This window comes from Ranitomeya variabilis, chromosome 6 (assembly GCF_051348905.1).
Source record: "Ranitomeya variabilis isolate aRanVar5 chromosome 6, aRanVar5.hap1, whole genome shotgun sequence".
Taxonomy (NCBI): domain Eukaryota; kingdom Metazoa; phylum Chordata; class Amphibia; order Anura; family Dendrobatidae; genus Ranitomeya; species Ranitomeya variabilis.
In genome coordinates, this window is record NC_135237.1 from 4,125,295 (window position 1) to 4,151,193 (window position 25,899).

The 25,899-nt window shown below is 44.7% G+C and overlaps 1 protein-coding gene across 2 annotated transcripts in view; it reads right to left on the reverse strand.

The window, feature by feature from the left end:
- Nucleotides 1-20,120: 20,120 nt before the first annotated feature.
- The window catches only part of LOC143781257 (uncharacterized), a 28,353-nt gene continuing 22,574 nt past the window's right edge, over nt 20,121-25,899 (reverse strand). Inside the window, exons 2-4 of one of the 2 annotated variants that reach the window (XM_077267751.1) lie at nt 25,408-25,528; nt 25,176-25,295; nt 20,121-22,764 (exon numbers count right to left, since the gene is read on the reverse strand). In XM_077267751.1, coding sequence (XP_077123866.1) covers nt 20,708-22,764; nt 25,176-25,295; nt 25,408-25,474 — 2,244 coding nt within the window. In that variant the 5' untranslated portion in view covers nt 25,475-25,528 and the 3' untranslated portion in view covers nt 20,121-20,707. The remainder of the gene's footprint in view (nt 22,765-25,175; nt 25,296-25,407; nt 25,529-25,899) is intronic. The other variant, XM_077267753.1, reaches the window with a different exon arrangement.

Consider the following 25,899-nt stretch of genomic DNA (forward strand, 5'->3'; position numbering starts at 1 on the left):
CGTCCATGAAAGACAGCAGTGGTGTGTAATCGTAGTATCCATCCCATGGTGAAGAAAAACCCCTTCACAACATCCACCCAAGTAAAGAACAATCTCCAGGAAGTCGATGTCTCAGTATCTAAGTTTACCATATAGAGATTTCATGAGAACAAATGCAGAGGGATTGCCCCAGGTTGCAAACTATTAATCAGCTGGAAGATAGAAAGGGAAGATTAGACTTTGCCAAATGCCTAGTTCTGCGAAAGAAAAGCAAAGAACAACTTGTACAAGAATGATGGTAAAAAGAAAGTCTGGTTTGGAGCGGCTCCTGATCCTCTGCACATCCTATGTAACACATGGTGGAGGTTGTGTGATGACGCGGCAAGGCAGGCATCAAGTGGCCCCGGGTCACTAGTGGTTATTGATCATGTGACTGAAGATAGAAGCAGCGGGATGAATTCTGAAATGGCAGGGTGATTACTTTCTGCTCAGATTCACCCAAATACAGCTTGGTTGATTGGACAACGCTTCACAGGACAGATAGACAATGATCCAAAACATCCTGCGAAAGGAAAGATTCTGATATGGCAGAGTCCTCACCAGATCTTAGCCCATCTAGCTGCAGAATTGACACAAACAAGCAACATCTAAAGTCACTGCAGTAAAGGCAGCAAAGCCTCACACCGGAGGAAACCAGCGATGGTGACCTCCATGGCCTCCAGGCTGTCAGTGCTGCAAAGCCTCACACAGAACACCAGAGATGATGACGTCTGTGGCCTCTAGACTTAAGGCTGCAAAGCAAGGCAGTGGAGTGTGAATCAGTGTCCAATTTGGTGCAGTCAGAATAAAATAGACCGACTCCTAAAATATATAATAAATTGGGTACAGTATTTAAATTCAGTATGTGCTGAATATTTTTTCCTAATTTGGGAGTTATGAAATGTCCTATAAATTTCTGTTCTGTTCCTGATCTCTGCTTTTAGTTGAGATGAATCTGTGCTGCACTTTATGTCCATGCTCAGTAGTAAAGCTCCTCTACAGATCAGAACAATAAGCCACTGGCAAGGAATGCCTGCAGCCCTGCACTCATCTCAAGAACTGCTTGTATGAACAAGAAAACAGGATTAAGGCAAGTACTTCTTAAATATATCTAAACTTGCAATAAACTGCATAAATCTATACTCCAGTGAATGTTTCTCTTCATGTTTTAGTTTGCTTTTCCTCGGAGCTCATGTTCGGAGAGGTTAGTTGATCTGATGCTCTTCATGTTAGCTCTGCTAGCAGGTTCAGTTTCTTTCTGGGGTATGATTCAGCACAATCTTCCTCTTTATAGACTGAACCATCATGATGTGAAACATTTACTGAGCTGTACCCTGGGAAACACCCGAGATTGAAAGTGCAGAGTAAAGCTATCTAATGACAAATAAAATGTTTGTAACATTATTATTACTATTATAGCGCCATTTATTCCATGGTGCTTTACATGTGAGGAGGGGTATACATAATAAAAATTGCTGATTCTTGGTTTAGGAAAGTATGGATCTGGGAAATATTTTTGAGTTGAAGTTGGCAGGAAGTGGAAAGGGCTTGGATATGTGGTTTGAAGGAGAGATAAGTGTCAAGGATTACCCCGAGGCAGCGAGCTTGTGGGACTGGGGAGAGTGAGCAGCTATTTACTTTAATGGATAGGTCTTGGGGGAGTCGAGTGAGATGGGGAAAGATGATAAATTCTGTTTTGTCCATATTAAGTTTTAGAAATCTATCGGAGAAGAAGGAAGAAATAGGAAACAGACATTGTGGGATTCTGGTTAGTAGGGAGGTGATATATGGTCCAGAGATGTAGATCTGTGTCGTCAGCATAGAGATGATACTGAAAGCCATGAGATTCTATGAGCTGTCCCAGGCCAAAGGTGTAAATGGAGAAGAGCAGGGGCCCTAGGACTGAACCTTACGGGACTCCGATAGATAGGGGGCGAGGTGAGGAGGTGGTGTGTGAGTGGGAGACGCTGAATGTCTGTTCTGTTAGGTACGACGAAATCCAAGATAGGGCCAAGTCAGTGATGCCAAGAGATGAGAGGCTCTGTAATAGGGAATGGTCCACTGTGTCAAAGGCAGAGGACAGGTCTAGGAGGAGGACAGAGTAGTGTCGCTTGGCTTCGGCAGTTAATAGGTCATTGGTGACTTTAGTTAGGGCTGTTTCAGTGGTGATGCGGCCAGAAGCCAGATTGAAAGCAGTCGAAGAGGGAGCAGGAAGAGAGGTGGGAGGACAGTTCAAGATGGATGTGGTGTTCCAGTAATTTTGAGGCATAGGGGAGAAGTGATATGGGGAGATAGCTAGATGCTGAGAATGAGTCAAGAGAGGGCTTTTTAATAATAATAATAATAATAATAATCTTTATATAGCGCCAACATATTCCGCAGCGCTTTACAGTTTAACAGTTCCAAACACAACAGTCATAAGTAACAACATTAACAATACAATAATTAAAGCAAAATAAGATGACCCTGCTCGTGAGAGCTTACAATCTACAATGAGGTGGGGGAGATACAAAGTACAGGCGTGTATTTATAATGATGTATTTACAAAGATAGTCCAGCCATCTCCAGGGGGTGGGGGATAGATGGAAGTAGTGAATGGGCTACACACACACAAACATAAAATGACTTTGATTAGGGAACGTGATAGGCCGCTCTGAACAAATGTGTTTTGAGGGAGCGCCTAAAACTATGCAAATTGTAGATGGTCCTAATATCTTGGGGTAGAGCAATCCAGAGGATTGGCGCAGCACAGGAGAAGTCTTGGAGTCAGGAGTGGGAGGTACAGATTAGTGCAAAGGTTAGTCGAAAGTAGTTTGCAGAGTGCAGTCGTCGGTTAGGCCGCTAGACAGAAATGAGGGAGGAGATGTAAGGGGGTGCCGCACTATGGAAAGCTTTGTGGGTGAGTACTTTGAATTGTATCCTGTAATGAATGGGCAGCCAGTGTAACGACTGGGGAAGAGTGGACACATCTGAATACTGATTAGTTAGATGGACAGGATAGACTGGAGAGGGGAAAGTCGAGTAAGGGGGAGGCCAATTAATAGAGCATTACAGTAGTCCAGGTGGGAGTGGATTAAGGCAACAATGAGGGTTTTTGTTGTTTTCATGGTGAGAAAAGGGCGTATTCTAGAGATGTTCTCTAGGTGTATGCGGCACGAGCAGGCAAGGAATTGTATATGGTATGTGAAGGTGAGATCGGAGTCAAAAATAACACCCAGACAGTGCGCCTGCTGCCGGGTTGTTATTATAGTGCCACCCACTGAGAGGGAAATGTCAGATTTAGGGAGGTTAGTAGATGGCGGGAGCAGAAGAAGTTCAGTGTTGGAAAGGTTATTATTATTATTATTTATTGTTATAGCGCCATTTATTCCATGGCGCTTTACATGTGAGGAGGGGTATACATAATAAAAACAAGTACAATAATGTTAAACAATACAGGTCACGACTGGTACAGGGGGAGAGAGGACCCTGCCCGCGAAGGCTCACAATCTACAAGGGATGGGTGAGGATACAGTAGGTGAGGATAGAGCTGGTCGTGCAGCGGTTTGGTCGATCGGTGGTTACTGCAGGTTGAAGGCTTGTCGGAAGAGGTGAGTCTTCAGATTCTTTTTGAAGATTTTGATGGTAGGCGAGAGTCTGATGTGTTGTGGTAGAGGGTTCCAGAGTAGGGGTGATACGCGAGAGAAATCTTGTATACGATTGTGGGAAGAGGAGATAAGAGGGGAGTAGAGAAGGAGATCTTGTGAGGATCGGAGGTTGCGTGTAGGAAAGTACCGGGAGACGAGGTCACAGATGTATGGAGGAGACAGGTTGTGGATGGCTTTGTACGTCATGGTTAGGGTTTTGCACTGGAGTCTCTGGGCAATGGGGAGCCAGTGAAGGGATTGACAGAGGGGAGAGGCCGGGGAATAGCGGGGGGACAGGTGGATTAGTCGGGCAGCAGAGTTTAGAATAGATTGGAGGGGTGCGAGAGTGTTCGAGGGGAGGCCACAGAGCAGGAGGTTGCAGTAGTCAAGGCGAGAGATGATGAGGGCATGGACTAGGGTTTTTGCAGATTCTTGGTTGAGGAATGAACGGATTCGTGAAATATTTTTGAGTTGAAGTCGGCAGGAAGTGGAAAGGGCTTGGATATGTGGTTTGAAGGAGAGATCAGCATCAAGGATTACCCCGAGGCAGCGAGCTTGTGGGACTGGGGAGAGTGAGCAGCCATTTACTGTAATGGATAGGTTCGTTGGGGGGGTCGCGTGAGATGGGGGAAAGATGATGAATTCTGTTTTGTCCATGTTAAAGGTTGAGTTTCAGATAGAAAGCAGACATGATGTCGGCCAGTCACTGGGGTTCTGTAGTATAGCGGGGGTAAGGTCGGGATGACGTGTATAGTCATCCGTAAAGATGGTACTGAAAGCCAAATCTGTTGATGGCCTGTCCAATTGAGGCTGTGTAGAGAGAAGAGAAGGGAGCCAAGGACAGCCCTGAAGTACCCCGACAGCGAGAGGAAGAGGAGATGAAGTGGAGCCAGCAAACAAAACACTGAAGAAGCGATCAAAAAGGTAGGAAGAGAACCAGGAGAGAGCAGTGTCTTTAATGCCTAGTTACTGGAGCCTAGAGAGTAGGAGACGGTGGTCAACAGTGTCGAAAGCTGCAGAAAGGTCAAGAAGAATGAGCTGAGAGTAGTCACCATTACATTTTGCTGCCAGAAGGTCATTGGTCACTGATGAGTGCAGTTTCTGTTGAATCTAGGGGGCAGAAGCCGGACTGTGAAGGGTCTAGGAGGGAATGAGTGGAGAGGTAACGAGTAAGGCGGGAGTAGACTAGGCGCTCCAAGAGTTTAGACATAAGGGGAGATTGGAGACTGGTCTGTAGTTATTTGTGCAGGATGGATCGAGAGAGGGTTTCTTTAGTAATGGAGTAATGATAGTGTTTGATGGAGGATGGGAAAATACCTGAGGAGAGGGAGAGATTAAAGATTATAGTTAAGTGAGTTGTGACGACTGGAGAGAGAGACTGGAGATGTGAGGGAATGGGGTCAGTAGTGCATGTAGTCAGACGAGAAGAAAAGAGGAGCCTGGAGACTTCTGTCATGGGATTAAATGTGGAGAGTGAGCCAGGAAAAATGCCGGGATGGATGGGAATCACTGAACTTGGTGGTTGGGAGCGGATATCCTGACGGATGTTATCTATAAGTTTTCACTCCATTCAATGTCAGCAAGCAATGTGAGTGGTAATCATACCATTCAACCTCTGAACTGAACTATCTTGCATGTCTTTTCACTCCATTCAATGTCAGCAAGCAACCTCAATGGTATTTAAACTCAATCTGTCTCTGGCATTGAATCCTGCATGTATCTAGATTTGTTAGCCATCTTAGCAAGCATTTGTTTTGGTATGTAGCTATTGTACTCCGGCTTGTTTCTTATGCAGAGAGGTATATAACTGTTTTCACAGTGGTTTATGATCCATGTTGGCCTGGACATTTGTTTATCTGTTCACTACATTTATTGTGTCCTGCTGTCTCAACTTAGATCTTCCTTTTTTTTCTCTTGTGCAATCAATCGAACTAAAGGCCCCGTCTCACACAGCGACGCTGCAGCGATACAGACAACGATGCTGATCGCTGCAGCGTCGCTGTGTGGTCGCTGGGGAGCTGTCACACAGACAGCTCTCTCCAGCGACCAACGATCAGGGGAACGAGTTCGGCATCGTTGAAACTGTCTTCAACGATGCCGAAGTCCCCCTGCAGCACCCGGGTAACCAGGGTAAACATCGGGTTACTAAGCGCAGGGCCGCGCTTAGTAACCCGATGTTTACCCTGGTTACCAGCGTAAATGTAAAAAAAAACAAACAGTACATACTCACCATCTGTTGCCCGTCAGGTCCCTTGGCGTCTGCTTCCCGCTCTGACTGAGCCGCCGTAAAGTGAGAGCACAGCAGTGACGTCACCGCTGCGCTCTGCTCTCACTGTACGGCGGCTCAGTCAGAGCGGGAAGCAGACGCCAAGGGACCTGACGGGCAACAGATGGTGAGTATGTACTGTTTGTTTTTTTTTACATTTACGCTGGTAACCAGGGTAAACATCGGGTTACTAAGCGCGGCCCTGTGCTTAGTAACCCGATGTTTACCCTGGTTACCAGTGAAGACATCGCTGGATCGGTGTCACACACACCGATTCAGCGATGTCAGCGGGACCTCAACGACCAAAAAAAGGTCCAGGCCATTCCGACACGACCAGCGATCTCGCAGCAGGGGCCTGATCGCTGGTACGTGTCACACATAGCGAGATCGCTACTGAGGTCGCTGTTGCGTCACAAAACTTGTGACTCAGCAGCGATCTCGCTAGCGATCTCGCTATGTGAGACGGGGCCTTAAGAGCTAGCCTCCTATTAATTTAGACAATCTCCTCCCTGGTCTCAGCCTACCACCCTACCCGTGCTCTCCGTTCTGCTAATGACCTCAGGTTAGCATCCTCAATCAGAACCTCCCACTCCCGTCTCCAAGACTTTTCACGTGCTTCGCCAATTCTTTGGAATGCACTACCCAGGTTAATATGATTAATCCCCAATCCCCCCAGTTTTAAGCATGCCCTAAAAACTCATTTGTTCAGACTGGCCTACAGCCTCAACGGATTAACCTAACTATCCCTGGATGGCCCATTCACAAAACTTAAACCATAATCAGGTTCCTCGCATCATGTTCTCATGCACTTCATGCAGTTAATAGCCTCTGTGTCTGTACTGCTACATACTTAGGCTGATAACTGGTTCATGCAGCTTTACATGAACACCCGAGCCTTACACTATGGCTGGTCCAAACAACGAAAGCAATTGTTACCATCCACCTCTCGTGTCTCCCCTTTTCCCCATAGTTTGTAGCTTGCGAGCAGCAGGGCCCTCATTCCTACTGGTATCTGTTTTGAACTGTGATTTCTGTTATGCTGTAATGTCTATTGTCTGTACAAATCCCCTCTATAATTGTAAAGTGCTGAGGAATATGTTGGCGCTATATAAATAAAATTATTAATATTAAAGTGGGAGGCCAGGTCATCAGCACAAATGTCTGTGATAAGGGCTTGTGCTTTTGGCCAGAGGAGGGAGTAAAAGGTGTCAAAAAAGTTTCTTGGGGTTGTTGGATAGTGAGGACATCAGGGTGGTGAAGTAGGTCTGTTTGGCGAGGTGAAGGGCAGAGTTATAGGTTTTTATAATAAATTTGAAGTGGATGAAGTCTTCTGGTGTGCGAGTTTTCCTCCATAAGCGTTCAGCACTCCTAGAGTATCGCTGGAGAAATAGAGTTTGCAATGTGAGCCAGGGCTATTTTACTCTGTTTGGAGGTTCTGAGGGTGAGGGGAGCTACTTGGTCCAGGGCTTCTGAGTGTATCATTGTAGTGGTGTACAGCCAGATCAGGACAGGAAAAAGAGGAGATTGGGGACAGTGATGAGTTCAGAGAGTCTGAAAGTGTATGAGGGTTAATAGCTTGTAGATTTCTGACTATGGTAGGTAGGAGTGTGCTGGGGTAGGCGAGGATTTGTGAGCGTGAAGGAGAAAATGTTGTGGTCAGAGGAAGCAGTGAGTTATTTAGGTAAGAGATTAAACAGAGCCGGTCAAAGACAAGGTCAAGGGTGTTGCCGTCCTTGTGTGTCTGAGGTTGAGAGCTGTGAGAGGCCGAGAGAAGTGATTAGTGATAGAAGTTGGGATGCAGATGTGGAAGTGGGGCTGTTAATGGGGATGTTGAAGTCTCCCAGGATAAGGGTTGGGAGTTCTGAGGGCATAAAGTGTGGCAACCAGGCTGAGAAATGGTCCAGGAAGTGGGTGGGTGAGCCTGGGGGCCGATATATGACCGCCACTCTGAGGGAGAGGGGACGAAAGAGCCTGATGGTGTGGACCTCAAAAGAAGGGAATGAGTGATGGAACATCTCTATACTATAGCACCTCTCTCATGATAATATCTACAGAGATCCTCCCCCTGGATCTACAACAGTAAGTACTGAGAACCATGTAACTGATGAATTCTAGAAAAGGTGTTGAATGACATGAATACCATTCAGGCTGCCTGCTATCATTGAATGGAGTGTAAACACATGCAGGGTAGTTCAGTTCAGAGGTTGAATGCCATGATTACCATACAGGCTGCTTGCTAACATTGAATGGAGTGAAAATACATGCAAGGTAGTTCAGTTCAGAGGTTTTTTGAGCATGGATGTGATTGAGGCATGTTTAAAGCTTGAGGGGAAATACCACTTGTTTGTGATAGGCTGAAGAGATGGGTTAGGGTTGGGACGAAGACTGGTGAGGTTTGGAATGAAGTGGGATGGGATCGGGTCAAGTGCAAAGGTGGTGTAATAATTATAGGGGATAACTCAGGAGACTCTGCGTGGAACAAGACAACTACAGGACACAGTTTTATAAGTGGTAAAGTCTATATTATCACACGGTGATTCAAACGGGTGCAGAGAGAAACTCAAGTCCACAACACTTGGTGCAAATAATAAACGCAGCTTAGCAGTCTATAGGAAACTTCAGAGGAAAATGCAATCAAGCAGAAAGTCTATGAAGCACAATTATTCTTGAGGATACTTGACACGAATAAATCCTTGTCTTAGTCCAGGCACAGATAGATATGCTTATTAGGCAGTTCAAATCATATCTTAGCTCAACCAGGGAGGCCTGGTTAATAGTCTCAGGTTATTGCAAAGCAGCAACAGTTACATGTCCAGCAAATGCAGATGGAAGTAAACACGAACAGCAGATGAAGGAGGATTAATGGAAACTTGTGTATGCAGCAGGAACTCAGAGCAGAGTAGCAGGATCACCACACAGGTTCACAGGAGCAGGTGTATAGCCAGGGAGTAATCAGAGGTCAGGAGCTGGATGCAAGGCAGAATACTCTAGCACAGACTGAAGGCTGGGGTGGAGTTTTATAGCAGGAAGACACAGTGCACATGAGACCAAAGACGCCATCTTGGAAAAGGGCAGTAATGCACAAAAGGTAAAAAATGTTCAGAGTCCTGACAGGTGGTGACATGTGATCTTGAGATTAGAGTGGAGAGTATGGTAATATATGGTAATATGTTATCATCTGTGCTTTTGATTTTTGCAAAGTTTGTTTTATTTCTATTCGAAATCCCACATGATTCCCAATTCTTGCAGGAATTACAATATAACTTTTTTATGGGACAAAATTATTTTGAGAGTAAATTCATATGATTACAAAATGCCTAAGAAGCTTCCTATGAAGTCAGCGGTATCTGAGCATTTCACATTAACTCAAGATACAGAATTGTGTCAGTGTATGAAAGCTGAAAGCAAAGGCTGTTCTCTCCGTATCAACCCATACTAAGGCCACGATAAAAATGCTCCGAGAGCTTCCAGTCTAAAAAGACTGACAACGCTTACACTCAGAAGTGTTCAAAGCAGTGAGTGAGAAAGATCACAGCGACACCAAGAAACCAGTGTCCTGCACTTCTCGCCATGCAAAGGAGGAAAGAGAGTCTTGGACATCAGTTAGAAGATATTTTGTAAGTGACAAAGTGTTATGACTTTGTTGTCAGGTGTTCCAGGACCAGGGGCTCCTTTCCTGTCCCTAACTCTAGGGGCACCTTAGCTCGCCCTGTTCCCAGGATTATTTCTGATGGTGACTATGCCGGGATCACATACCTCGCCTTAAATCCTGAATCTGCCCTCAGTCTGTAACCTTCCCCCACCCAGGGAAGACGGAGTAGTAGTGTACCGTAATACACCAACCGGACTACAAGGTAATAAAAACAGGTGTAACGGAAAATACCAATCATTAAAATATACCCACACACATAACAGAGGATGCATCAGGGAGTGGCTAAATCCACCAAACGCCTTCTTAAATAACCTAAAGCCATGCAGCAAAAGCTTTCTCTGATGATGAGATTTAGCCAGGGCACAGATTATATAGGGAATGGCTAACAGTGAACAGCTGAGCGCCTTAATGGAGGAAAGCTTCCAGGAGCTCTTAACTGAGATTAACCCCAGCACTGATGGATGAAACCTGCACCATTTATTATGAAGGTGAAGTGCTTCTAATCTGTGCCCGAGTACGATAAATCAGATGCTTCGGTCTTCTGGCTCCTCTCTGTCACCTAAAACCCAAGATAGTACCCCCCCCCCTCCTACAAGAGACTTATGGAATCTCAGAACCAGGTTTATCAGGGAGTGCCACGTGAAAAGACCAGATCAGCCTGGCTCCATGGACGTCAGATGTTGGTACCCACATCCTCTCTTCAGGACCATATCCTTTCCCGTGTACTTGATCATAAAATCATAGAATGTTAGAGTTGGAAGGGACCTCCTAGCTCATCTGGTCCAACCCCCTGCTCAAAGCAGGATTCACTAAATCATCCCAGACAGATGTCTGTTCAGCCTGTTTGAACACTTCCATTGAAGGAGAACTCACCACCTCTCGTGGCAGCATGTTCCACTCATTGATCACCCTGTCAAAAAGTTTTTTCTAATATCTAATCTGTGTCTCCTCCCACTCAGTTTCATCCCATTGCTTCTAGTCTTTCCTTGTGCAAATGAGAATAAAGATGATCCTTCTACAATGTGACAGCCCTTGAGATATTTGTAGACAGCTATTAAGTCTCCTCTCAGTCCTCTTTTTTGCAAGCTAAACATTCCTAAATCCTGTAAACATTCCTCATAAGACATGGTTTTCAGACCAGTCATCATTCTGGTCGCTCGTCTCTGAACGTTGCTCCAGTTTGTTGATGTCTTTTTTAAAATGTGGTGCCCAAAGCGGTAAACTCTCCCCAAGGTGTTATCAGTCTACCTAAATCTCTCAGGTGGTGCTGTCATGGGAGAAGGGAAAAATCTTTGTTACTTACCGGTTATGGGATTTTACAGTGCCCATGACAGCACCCTTAAAAAAAAAAGTTTATTGGTGATGGTTGTTTTTACTAACTGTCTGGAGGTCTCATGCTCTGAAACCCAACTGATGCAGAGGTACCGCCTTTTTATTTGGTAGATTTCCTGCCCTTGATGGGCAGATCCCCTCTCTCAAGTGGTGATGTCATGGGATCTGTAAAATCCCGTTACCAGTAAGTAACTAACATTTTTAACTGTGGATGAGGCCTGTGTACAATCGAATATATACTCCAAACAATTTCAAATTCAGATCTAGCCTGCTGTATCATGTTTGTAACAGAAAAAATTAGTTGTTTTTTTTTTTAACGTGCATGTAGTCTGCAGACAGCTGAATTTCACTGCCACAAAATTACAACGTGGGATGTGGTGGGCTGTATCATGTTTAGCAACAGAAATTTTTTTTTTTAACGTGCATGAGCTGTGCAGACTGGCTATATCATGGTAGCAACAGCCAAAATATTTTCTTTTTACTGGGCAACAGCTCAAATCACAGAGCAATGTCACCACAGCACTAAATGACAAGGCCTGGGATATCGCGGGTTGTTTCACATTTAGCTAGTGATTAATTAATTAGAATGCTATAGTCGTGCATGGAGCACAATAGAAACAGTGTATAACACACTTGTAGGACATGGGCCCTGCTGGCTTTGTCTGTGGACCTCTGCAATGGCCAAGAAAAAGTGCTGGAAGGTAAATTTTACAGCCACACTGGACAGTAGCGCACTACACTACCTGACTGATATACAATCGCCTAACTAGCTAAAATCTTGCTGCTAACAGTGCCAGCATCAGGAGCAGCCTCTCTGCGCTGTATCAGTGTCAAAATGGTGCTAAAACAAGATGTTCTTTATATAGAGAGGGACATGTGATTTCAGTAGACAATGACACAAGCCGTTGTGTCAGGGCATTGTGGGTGTTTCCTGCGCTAGCTGCAATGTGCGCACAAAAAGTTAGGGGGGAAAAAATTACTGGTTACAAGAGCCTCTGAGCTCTGCAAACCCCATCCCCTCATCAAGCACGTGCCAAACGCTCATCATACACCACCATTATTCCAGCTGTAAATGCTTTAGTGACACCGCAAATATTGTCCCGCACTTTTACCAAATGTTATCAATTTTTCACGATTTGATAAAATTTTGCTCGGGTTTCAGATCACGAATCCGAATGTGCCATATTTGTGCTGAATTTATGTTCGGTGTTCGTTTTCCGAACAAATTCGCTCATCACTTCTTATAACCACATAAAACGACAGTGGTCATAATTGGCCAGTCATTAATGTGCAAACCACCTTCGGGGATAAAGGGGTTTAACTCCTTTCTGCCATATGACGTACTATCCCGTCGGAGGTGACCTGGGACTTAATTCCCAGTGACGGGATAGTACGTCATTGGTGATCAGCCACGCTCACGGGGGGAGCGCGTCCGATCGCGGCCAGGTGTCAGCTGATTATTACAGCTGACGTCCAGCACTATGTGCCAGGAGCGGTCACGGACCACTCCCGGCACATTAACCCCTAGAACACTGCGCTCAAACATGATCGCAGTGTTCCGGCGGCATAGGGAAGCATCGCGCAGGGAGGGGGCTCCCTGCATGCTTCCCTGAGACCCTCGGAACAACACGATGTGATTGTGTTGTTCCGAGCGTCTCCTCCCTGCAGGCCCCGGATCCAAAATGGCCACGGGGCTGCATCCGGGTCCCGCAGGGAGGTGGCTCACCAGCGCCTGCTGAAAGCAAGCGCTGGTAAGCCTGCAGCACTGCCTGTCAGATCGTGATCTGACACAGTGCTTTGCAAAGTGTCAGATCAGCGAACTGACACTATATAGTCATGTCTTCCCGGGACAAAATGAAAAAAAAAAAGAAAATCCTAGAGTAAAGAAAAGAAAAATATTGTTCCCATAAATACATTTCTTTATCTAAACAAAAAAAACCCCAAACAATAAACATATTTCGTATAGCCACGTCCGTAGCAACCCGACCTATAAAACTGTCCCGCTAGTTAACCCCTTCAGTGAACACCATCAAAAAAAGGCAAAAAACAACGCTTTATTATCATACCGCCGAACAAAAAGTGGAATAGCACGCAATCAAAAAGACGGATATAAATAACCATGGTACTGCTGAAAACGTCATCTTGTCCCGCAAAAAACAAGCCGCCATAAAGCATCATCAACGAAAAAATAAAAAAGTTATAGTCCTCAGAATAAAGCGATGCAAAAATAATAATTTTTTATTTATAAGTTTTTATCGTATAAAAGCGCCAAGACATAAAAAAAATTATATAAATGAGGAATCGCTGTAATCATACTGACCCGAAGAATAAAACTGCTTTATCAATTTTACCAAATGTGGAACGGTATAAACGCCTCCCCCAAAAGAAATTCATGAATAGCTGGTTTTCTGCCTCACAAAAATCGGAATAAAAAGCGATCAAAAAATGTCACGTGCCCGAAAATGTTACCAATAAAAACGTCAACTCGTCCCGCAAAAAACAAGACCTCACATGACTCTGTGGACAAAAATATGGAAAAATTATGGCTCTCAAAATGTGGAGACGCAAACTATTTTTGCAATAAAAAGCGTCTTTTAGTGTGTGACGGCTGCCAATCATAAAAATCCGCTAAAAACCCGCTATAAATAGTAAATCAAACCCCCCTTCATCACCCGCTTACTTAGGGAAAAATAATAAAATGAAAAAAGGTATCTATTTCCATTTTCCTATTAGGGTTAGGGCTGGGGCTAAAGTTAGGGTTAAAGTTAGGGCTGGTGCAAATGTTAGGATTACATTTACAGTTGGATTAGGGTTAGGGGTGTGTCAGGGTTAGGGGTATGGTTAGGGTTGGGATTAGGGTTAGGGGTGTTTGAGGTTAGGGGTGTGGTTGGGTTAGTGTTTCAGTTAGAATTGGGGGTTTCAATGTTTAGGCACATCAGGGGCTCTCCCAACGCGACATGGCGTCCCATCTCAATTCCAGCCAATTCTGCGTTGAAAAAGTCAAATGGAGCTCCTTCCCTTCCGAGCTCTGCCATGCGCCCAAACAGTGGTTTACCCCCACATATGGGGTATCAGCGTACTCAGAACAAATTGTACAATAACGGGTCCATTTTCTCCTGTTACCCTTGGGAAAATAAAACAAATTGGAGCTGAAGTAAATTTTTTGTGAAAAAGTTAAATGTTCATTTTTTGTAAACATTCCAAAAATTCCTGTGAAACACCTGAAGGGTTAATAAACTTTTTGAATGTGGTTTTGAGCACCTTGAGGGGTGCAGTTTTTAGAATGGTGTCACACTTGGGTATTCCCTCAAAGTGACTTCAAATGTGATGTGGTCCCTAAAAAAAATGGTGTTGTAAAAATGAGAAATCGCTGGTCAACTTTTAACCCTTATAACTCCCTAACAAAAAAAATGTTGGTTCCAAAATTGTGCTGATGTAAAGTAGACATGTGGGAAATGTTACTTATTAAGTATTTTGTGTGACATATCTCTGTGATTTAAGGGCATAAAAATTCAGAAGTTGGAAAATTGCGAAATTTTCAGACTTCGCCAAATTTCCATTTTTTTCACAAATAAACACAAGTTATATCGAAGAAATCTTACCACTATCATGAAGTACAATATGTCATGAGAAAACAATGTCAGAATCATCGGGATCCATTGAAGCTCCAGAGTTATAACCTCATAAAGGGACAGTGGTCAGAATTGTACAAATTGGCCCGGTCATTAACGTGCAAACCACCCTGGGGGTAAAGGGGTTAAAAAAAAGGTTTTTAGGAATATTAAAAATTACAATCACCCCTGGTTTTTCTCAAGAGTAAAACATATACAGAAAATTATTTAACCTGTAAACACTATAAAAAATATATATATATCAAACCGCCAGAAGTCGGTCAGTCACCGCTGAAAACTAATACAATAAAAAGTGATCGAAATATCGTGTATTCCCCAAAATGATGTCAGTAAAGACCTTCAGCCTGAGCCACAACATAACCTCACAGCTCAAACTAAGGGACAATTAAGTTACAGCCCTCAGAAAATGGAGATTTTTTTTTTTAAATTTCTTACAAATTTCTAAAAAATGTTTTTGCTAAAAAAAAAATTAATACAGATTTGGCATTGCCAAAATCCTACTGACCTGGACACCAGAATGCCAGCCGATTGTTACTGCACACGCAAAAGAGGATAGGGACGCGCATGAGCAGGACCAGTGGAGCAATAGACTATGGGTGAAGATGTGTAGCCACTAACCTTAACCCCTTAATCCCATTGGACGTACTATCCCGTCAAGGTGACCTGGGACTTAACGCCCAGTGACGGGATAGTACGTGATATGCGATCGGCCGCGCTCACGGGGGGAGCGCAGACAATCGCGGCCGGGTGTTAGCTGACTATCGCAGCTGACATCCGGCACTATGTGCCAGGAGCAGTCATGGACCGCCCACGGCACATTAACCCCCGGCACATTGTGATCGCAGCATTCCAGGGCCATAGGGAAGCATCGCGCAGGGAGGGGGCTGCCTGCGTGCTTCCCGGAGACCCTCGGTACAAGTCGATGTGCTCACCTTGTACCAAGCATCTCCTCCCTGCAGGTCCCAGATCCAAAATGGCCGCGGGGCTACATCCGGGTCCTGCAGGGAGGTGGCTTACCAGCGCCTGCTCAGAGCAAGCGCTTGCAAGCGTCCCTGCAGTGCCTGTGTGCTCGCTGATCTGACACGTGCACTGAAAAGTGTCAGATCAGCAATCTGTCACTATATAGTGATGTCCCCCCCTGGGGCAATGTAAAAAAAATATATATATATTTAGAAGTGTAAAAAAAAAAAAAATTCCTAAATAAAGGAAAGAAAATATTGTTCCCATAAATAGATTTATCTAAATAATAAAAAAAACAATAAAAGTACACATATTTAGTATTGCCGTGTCCGTAACAACCCGACCTATAAAACTGTCCAACTAGTTAACCCCTACAGTGAACACCGTAAAAAAAAAAATGCTTTATTACCATACCAACGAACAAAAAGTGAAATAACGCGATCAAAAAGACAGATATAAATAACCATGATACCGCGGAAAACGTCATCTTGTCCTGCAAAAAACGAGCCGCCATACAGCATCATCAGCGAAAAAATAAAAATGTTATAGTCCTCAGAATAAAGCGATGCCAAATAATTATTTTTTCTATAGTTTTTATCGTATAAAAGCGCCAAAACATAAAAAAATGATATAAATGAGATATCGCTGTAATCGTACTGACCCGAAGAATAAAACTGCTTTATCCATTTTACCAAACGCGGAATGGTATAAGCGCCCCCCCCCCAAAAGAAATTCATGAATAGCTGGTTTTTGGTCATTCTGCCTCACAAAAATCGGAATAAAAAGCGATCAAAAAATGTCATGTGCTCACCGCCGGAGCCCGCATCAAAGAGGGGCTTCTGACCTCGGACGTACTATCCCGTCCAAGGCCAGAAAGGGGTTAAAACAAAACAACCTCAGAATTGTGGGGATTATTTTAGCAATTTTATCACAGTTGGATTTTTTTACCCGTTTTTCAGTATATAACATGGTAAAATGAATGTTCTCCGTCATAGAAAATATAACAAAAATCCTTGAGGTCGCTCATGTCCTCCTCCCTTCTTTCTTCTCTGCACCATTTGTCGTGAGGAGACAGGAGATAGCATTCAAACCGGCCTTTATGTAAAATGGCAGTGACAAGAGATTTGACGCAGATTAATTACAATGAGCGGATCCCTCTTTATGTCCAGGCAGCTGAAGAGGAGGTCTATTGTCTAATGAGCGAGACAGGAAAGTGGATCAAAGAAGATCTGACACCTTTACAAATAGCCACGGTCACTGCAGTTACAATAAGTCAGCTCAGAGAGTACGTCTCTGCCAGAAAATATAGAGTATTGGATTTTCTATCCATCCGATATTAATGAGACGTACATTTTCTGCACTAGGCAAAAATACACATATTTTCTTATAATTATAACCCCCACCAAAAGGCCTCAAATCCATAGGGGCCATGCTAGGCCATGTCTGGTCTCTGAGCATATGTACAATCCTGATACGACAGATGACATCAATCTCAAGCTTCTGTGATCGCTCTATGAGGAGTTATTGCATAAATCATGAAGGGCTGAGTCCGGCCCACAGCCGGGACCTTGTGAGGTGATCACGGGGGTGTGTGGGTGGGACTCAGCGTCTGATAAAAGATCAATCCCAATTATCATCAGTGTTCCTGCAGAGAGTTACATGTCATGTATGCAGGGACCCTGTTTATCGACAGCCAAATCAAAGCGCTCTCCTTCAACTAAACTGAATCGCCTCTGCGATCGGTGTAATAAGTTCTTCTGTTAATCCCTTTTATTCTATGTAAGGCCAGGTTCACATTGCGTTAAAGCAGCCCGTTCAACACATAGCATTGACGGGCTGTGTGAACGCTATAGCATACACGCCATCGCGTTATGCTATACCGCTAGCGCAGATCATTCATCTGTGCCAGCGGTGACGGAGCCTCAGACGCTGCAGCCCGCGTCCGAGACTCCGTCACTGAATGACGGCACATCGCTAGCGTATGCGATTATGGCATGCGTTGGGGATGCGCCCGATAATAGGGGTTAACGGATTGCATTACAACGCGTTATGCCGTGGTGTAACGCAGTCCATCTAACGGACTGCATTAACGCAATGTGAACCCAGCCTAACGGTTTATGCTGTGTTGTTTTGTCCCCCTTGCAAAATCTTTTGTATATTTTTCAGAAACACTGCCCCCTTTGGATTATATATAAAATTTAATAGTTCTGTAAACTACGCCTTCGAAGGCATAAGTTACCATAGGTGTCTAATCAACCGAGACGAATGGTGGTAACAGCGAGTGGTCTGGGGTTATCGAAGAGTTAGTGGTGACCTTACCAGGGCGTATACACATATTCCATGTGTTGGAATCCGGAGGTGTATATACCAAACGCTCCCTGTTTTCCGATAGCCGGCCCAGTGGTATGAACAGGATGCGGCCTTCTCCGTTGATCGTTGGCCAGAGATCACAGCGGGTGGTACTCGTGCCCTTCCCGGCCTGTGATATCAGGGATTTGTGGGATTAAGTCCTGACGAATTGATATCCTTGACAGTTTCATTGAAAATTAGAAATAGTCTCGCAAAGTACAATCCACCATACGGCTGTAACAGAAAAATAATAACTGGCCATGAAATTAAGGAGTTAATGTCTATGGATGTAGAATGGGAGATCCAAAAATATCTAGCAGGTGGAATGTGGAGGGGATCACATAATTGTCTACATCATCTCCATTTTAAATCTTTTTTTTTTGGCTTTTAGTAGGTTTTGACATTTTTTGGCCAAATTCTTCAACATTTGGCCGTTCATGAATTTTTGCACACAATAAAAAATGCTCTTTATTTCTGTCTTTATACGTTTTTGTTCCTTTTTAACGCATGAAGTCACGTGCTCCACTAGAATGCTGCAAAATATGCAGCAGAAATTCAGACGTGCAAAAAAATCTCTTTAGGATGATTGGAGACAGTTTTGCAATTTCTTTCACACTTTTTAAAAAGTCACAATTGATGAATCAGTCGAAAACACCTGGAAACCCCAAAATCGCCCACAACATGAAAAATTACAAAAATAGGTGCACACTAAATAAACTAAAAAAACAATTAAAAGAATGACGAGCAAAAGAAAAACCGCAAAAAAACAGACAAAAAAGGCAATAATCGCCCAGAGTGCGTAGATTGTGGATCAATTCATCCTTGGAAGACAAAGATCTAAACCGAAGTCCCGATTGTAACCGGAGAACGAGAAAATAAACAATTCTGGACGTAAATTAGGACACCCCCCCTTGTAGCTGCTTCACCTGTACTGACACAGAGATCTGAGCAGACCTGGACACAGCAGAATCCCAATCTCAGAAATACATACATGATGTGATGATTATATTCCAGCAAGGACACAAGAAAACAAACTACCAGTACGGAAACCCAGTATATGCTTCTCGTACTGGGGAAGAGCAGCAAAATATAATCACAGAGGCGGTGGTAGCAGCACGCCATGTCTTCAGAGCCCAGTTGCACTGCTGCTCAGGTCAGGATGGCAGGATGTCCCTGCGGCCATACAGACATCAACAGGACTTAACCAATAGAGCGGATGTCCCTGCGGCCATACACGGACCATACAGACATCACCGGGACTTAACCAATAGAGCGGATGTCCCTGCGGCCATACACGGACCATACAGACATCACCGGGACTTAGCCAATAGAGAGGATGTCTCTGTTGCCCTACAGACATCAATGGGACTTGGCCAATAGAGAGAGGATGTCTCTGCAGCCATACAGACCTCACCGGGACTTAGCCTATAGAGAGGATGCCCCAGCAGCCATACACAGACCATACAGACATCAATGGGACTTAGCCAATAGAGCGGATGTAGAGCGGATGGCCCTGCGGCCATACACGGACCATACAGACATCACCGGGACTTAGCCAATAGAGCGGATGTCCCTGCGGCCATACAGACATCACCGGGACCTAGCCAATAGAGAGGATGTCTCTGCCGCCATACAGACCTCACCGGGACTCAGCCTACAGAGAGGATGCCCCAGCAGCCATACACGGGCCATACAGACATCACTGGGACTTAGCCAATACAGAGGATGTCCCTGCGGCCATACACGGACCATACAGACATCATCGGGACTTAGCCAATAGAGTGAATGTCTCTGTTGCCATACAGACATCAATGGGACTTAGCCAATAGAGAGAGGATGTCTCTGCGGCCATACAGACCTCACCGGGACTTAGCCTATAGAGAGGATGCCCCAGCAGCCATACACAGACCATACAGACATCAATGGGACTTAGCCAATAGAGCGGATGTAGAGCGGATGTCCCTGTGGCCATACACAGACCATACAGACATCACCGGGACTTAGCCTATAGAGAGGATGTCCCTGCGGCCATACACGGACCATACAGACATCACCGGGACTTAGCGAATAGAGAGGATGTCCCAGGGGCCATATATGGATCACACAGACATCACGAGGGACTTAGCCAATAGAGAGGGTGGGCCTGGTCTACTCCAGTCTTTATCTGCACACTGGTGGAATTCACTCTGGAAATACTCTTGTCGATTCCTACCATTTAGGTCAATTCCCACCATATATTTTACATAAACAAGGGAAAGTAACCAAAAAGCCCAAAGAACAGAGTACATGATGCGCACCAAATTTATTGTGTTTTGAACACTTTCTTTTCTCAAGAGTCGCTAAATGCAAATTCTATTAATTTATGGATCTTATTGATAAATCACATAGAGAGTCTGAGAATTTCACTAGGACTTTGCCGGTATAAACCAGGAGCTTGATGCAGGACACACAAGAGGTTCACATCTCGTGTGATTGTAGGAGGGCTGGGTGACTATACCACCGATGTCACTCCAGGAGCATCATATGGCACTTACGGCTCTGGCACCAATCGTCTGCAGTTATGGTCCATGCTCATGGAAGACCTTACTGTGATTTTGGCAGACCATCATAGTATAGAGCCTGGCATAGCTTAGTACGCTATAAAATAAAAGATAAGTTTAGCAAATGAGAAGATGTACTGGGCAAGGAAGATCATGCCGTCAAACTCAAATCGAGCAAAGGCAGTCCCACGATTGCAGTGAAGAGTCAACCAAGCAACATTGCTATCTTTACAGTGTGTTCCTCCTTGGTTTAGCAAGACTTACAGGTTCAGATTTTTGCAGATGAACCTTCTAGCCTAGGCTTCGTGGGCCTCTGTATGTTAGTCTCTCCACTAGTAAGTTCTACTGTGGGATTTCTCATGCTTAACAAGGGTTGAGCTTCGACTGAACCTCTTGCCACACTCAAAACATGAGTACGGCTTCTCACCACTGTGGATGCGCATGTGAATAGAAAGATGCGAGTGCTGTATGAAGCTTTTGCCACATTCTCGGCAGGTGTAAGGCTTCTCTTTTGTGTGGGTTCTACAGTGGGTCACCAGGTAAGTGCTCCGGCTGAAGCTCTTCCCGCACTCTGCACAGGTGTAGGGTTTCTCTCCTGTGTGAGACCGTATATGGTTATTATAATCAGACACCTGAATAAAGCTCTTGCCACAGTCAGAGCAGGCGTAGGGCTTCTCCCCGGTGTGAATCCTCTGGTGTCGGATGAAAGCTGATTTGCAGGGACAGCTCTTTCCACAGTAACTGCAGATGAACAAGGATTCTTTATGGGGTTTCTCTAAAGTGTTGATAATAGACATATTGTCAGAGGCCGTGAACACGTTATTGTACGTCGATTCCACAATGTCATTAGGATATTCTATCTCCTCAAACTTGGTGACCTTTCCATTTACAACAGAGTAATGATCTTCAGAGTCATCTAATTGAGTGTCCCTCACATGGTCGGGCTGCGGTGATGGACATGATCCCTCTGGGTTCAGGTTCTCACTGTTCTCACTCATCTGGTTTACTTCTTGAGAAGGTGAATAGTTACACTCAATTTTTGGACTTTTAACACTTCTCATTTCAATGCCAGTTTCAGGCACACCATTGTCTGATGCCTCCATTTTTCCTACATCAGGCCCCTCTTCATTGTCCTTGCCCGGTTGCTGGGACTTCTTCTTCCATATAAATTTCTTATGGTGCAGCAATAGTGGATGATGATCTTCTCCTGCTGTCACGTCAGTGATCAGGTATTTTTCTAACGTGATTCGTATGGGTTTGTGGACAGTTTTCTTACTGTCCTTGTGAGGTTTTCTACAATTTGCTGCCAGTTGACCACACCCTGCTGCATCATCTGTTTCAGATTTGACATGTGGCGTTTCCGCTCTAGGTGGGGATTCGGGTGGTTCATCCTGGTCTGGGACTGTTCCCCAAGTGGGTGGGTTGTTATGGGTGAATTTTTGAGGAATATCTTCATTATTTTTCTTACTGAAGTGAAGCGTTTTCCTCCTGTGGGACTTCTTATGTTTTACGAGGGTTGAACTCCGGCTGAAGCTGTTGCCACATTCAATACAGATGTAGGGCTTCTCTCCACTGTGGATGCGCAGATGCAGCGAGAGATGGGAGTGCTGGATGAAACTTTTGTTGCATATACTGCAGGTGTACGGCTTCTCTTTTGTGTGGATTCTCGAGTGTGTCACCAAGTAAGTGCTCCGGCTGAAGCTCTTCCCGCACTCTGCACAGGTGTAGGGTTTCTCTCCTGTATGAGACCGGACATGGTTGTTGTAATCAGATACCTGAATAAAGCTCTTGCCGCAGTCGGAGCAGGCGTAGGGCTTCTCCCCGGTGTGAATCCTCTGGTGCCGGACATATGCAGACTGACAAGGACAGGTTTTACCACATTCTGAGCAGATGTAAATCTTAGTGTTCAATTTCTTCTTGAAGTTTGATCCCATATTTCCAAATTGATAATGCTTGTCGACAACTTCATCATAGAGATTTGCCTTGAGATTCGTCTGATTGTCACTACTGTCTCTTAGGCCAGAACCTGCGGACCCCACATTTCGTTGGCTGAATAAACTATCAGAGGTACCGGAACTTTCGGCCTCTGCACTTTGTTTTGACACAGATTTCTCTGTTTCAGCTTTGGAACAATTATTTGAGGTTTCAGTTGCAAGACTTCGGAGATGTGCGATGATGCTGGTGATATCACTGGGACTGCGTTCCTCCTGGGTGGCTTTATCCATAGAGCTGCTTGGGGGAGTTTGGGGAAAATTACTGGAGTTGCAAACGCCCCAGGATGAATCTCTAGGAAAGCCTAAGGAGACATCGTTGTTCGTAATTGGAGCTGCATGGGACATTAACTGAGAGGGTCCCAAACCATGCTGAGCAGAGGTTGTGGAGGTGCCCCCTGAAAGAGAGAACGAGACATTGCTAAGTAACGTCAGAGCAAAAATGTAACCCCACTCCTGATGTAATGTAGTGCTGCAACACCTACACTCTGTAGATAGGAACACTACACGTACAAAGCCACGGGCCCCGAGACTGAACAGTCTTTAAGGTTTAACTCCTGACACACAAGTTCTTTCTTTCCCTTTGACCCAGTCGTGAGACATCTTGTCTTTGTATCAATAGTTGTAGTTTTGACTTCCACCGTATGATGGGAAACATCCTAACCAGGGTAAAATGGCGGAAAGCAATGTCATCCTACAAATGTGCTTTGCTTTGCTTTTTTATTTGTTCATTGTGCGGCAAAAGTGACCTGATGCGATTTCTGCAGCTCAGTGCGATTACAGACTAAAATCTCCAACAGTTTTAGGCCATGTGCACACGTTAAGTATTTTTCGCGTTTTTTTCGCGTTTTTTCGCTATAAAAACGTGATAAAAACGCGAAAAAAACGCTTACATATGCCTCCCATTATTTTAAGTGTATTCCGCATTTTTTGTGCAAATGTAGCCTTTTTTTCCGCGAAAAAATCGCATCGCGGAAAAAAAAGCAACATGTTCATTAAAATGCGGAATTGCAGGGGATTCCGCACACCTAGGGGTCCATTGATCTGCTTACTTCCCGCACGGGGCTGTGCACACCATGCGGGAAGTAAGCAGATTATGTGCGGTAGGTACCCAGGGTGGAGGAGAGGAGACTCTCCTCCACGCACTGGGCACCATATAAGTGGTCAAAAAATAAGAATTAAAATAAAAAATAGCGATATACTCACCCTCGATGTCTTCCCGCCTCCACTGCACGCTGTCGCTTCGGTTCCTGTAGCTGATGTGCGGCGAAGGACCTTGCCGATGACGTCACTGTCCTGTGATTGGTCGTGAGCGGTCATGTGACCGCTCACGTGACCGTGACGTCACGGAAGGTCCTGCGCGCACACACCAGCTATAGGAAGACGAACGGACGCCGCTGATGAGATGTCTGGGTGAGTATAAGCATTTTTTTATTTTTTTTAAACATTCTCTCTTTTACTATAGATGCTGCATAAGCTGCATCTATAGTAAAAAGTTGGTCACACTTGTCAAACAGTATGTTTGACAAGTGTGACCAACCTGTCAGTCAGTTTTCCAAGCGATGCTACAGATCGCTTGGAAAACTTTAGCATTCTGCAAGCTAATTACGCTTGCAGAATGCTAAAAAAACGCGAAAAAAACGGAAAAACGCAAAAAAAAAATGCGGATTTCTTGCAGAAAATTTCCGGTTTTCTTCAGGAAATTTCTGCAAGAAATCCGCAACGTGTGCACATACCCTTATAGTTTAGTGGCTTAAAAAAATTCTAACATTTGGAAAAAATATATTTTGTGTCACCACTTTTTATATATGGGCCTGGGTAAGGGCTTGTTTTTTTGGGGTGCATACGACATTTACATTGCTTTTGTGTGTGGGGCAGGTCTGTGCGGTGACCGTAAAGCATCAATTCTAATTTTTCTTTGCAACGTTTATCATACGGATTAATTAATTTTATTTCTGAAGATCAGACTTTTACAGACCCAGCCGTATCGAACGTGAATTTTTTTGTATTTTGTTTGTTCATTTCCCAATTTGAAAATAAATACAATTTTAAATATTAAGGTGTCTGATTCATATAATTTATTTTTTATTACTTTTCAGTTATTTTCCCACCCAGACTTGAAGTACATCCTGCATTAGGTGTTATTACTATACCAAATTTTGGCATCGGGGGTCTTCATTAGTAGCTTGGTTACCATGATGACCCATTAGTATCTTATAGTCACGCTGTGGGGGGTGGGATGGACACTGGAATAGACATCTACTTTGATCAAAACACTAAAATTCTCTCGAAGATTGACTGCGGCACTGATTTGATTTAAACAGCTGGTGCTTTATAAACTACTAAGAGACTAGGTTAACCCTAAAATTCGTACACGCCAGTCACCTCCGGATCTGGGCACAGAAGGCATTGTGAATGCCGAGATTACAGTCACCTCCAAATCTGGAGGCAGAATGCATTGTGCACGCCGAGACGCCAGTCATTCCAAATCTGGGGACAGAAAGCGTCGTGCACAACAAGAAGCTAGTCACATCCGGATCTGGTGTTGCATGTCATGCACACCGAGACGCCAGTCACATCCAGATTTGGGGACAGAAAGCGGCATGCACACCGAGATGCCAGACACATCGGGATCTAGGGACAGAAGGCGGCATGTCCACGAGATACCAGGCACATCCTGATCTTTGGACAGAATGTGGTGTGGCCTCAAACATGGGAATGGCACACAGATGACCTCGGTTTTGTTAAACACATTAAGACCATGACATATACAAGGAATACCTGTCCATTAAGGGGGTCACCTACTCACCAGGGAGTCCATATACAGCAGCTCCACCGGCCATCTGCATGTTGCTGGCACAGGACACAACTCCCTTTTCTAACATGGAGGCTGGAGGCATCTCCGGGTGTACGGCTGAAGCCTCTGTGCCTGGAGAAAGAATCAACACTCAGAGTCTTCGAAACGTGCAATGTAATGGACCTCCACAAAGGAAAACACTTCTCCCACCCTATACAGCATTAGTGCAACATTACCAACGTACCGAAGAAGGAGAACAAACCAAGGTCGAACATGCCATCATCCGGTCCCTGAAGAACGCCATCGGCCATCGTTCATAGCATCCATGCAAACTCTACTGAGGATCTCACAGAGCTACAAGAGTCCTGCGGGCAATTAATGATCAGTTATCAGACTAATGGTAACTCACAGCACAAAACAGTCAATCATTGTGGACCTCACCAAGTGGCATGGTAGAGTTGTCAGCATGTGATCAGACCTGTTGGGGGGGGGGCACATGACAGAAAATACTGCATCATAGCAGCCATACACCACATGGCCTCCCACTGACCAACTATACGTGGCCGGGAAGAGGCCGGCACTCATCATAAGGCAGCCTCAGACAAAGAGGAGCCAGTTACAATGCAGGGCAGTTGTAGTCAGTCACCACCATCAGATAATATGGTCTGGTCTTCTGGGTTCAATGGAGCATCACAAGATAGGATAAAGGGTTAGATAGCCCCCAGCCATGCTAAGT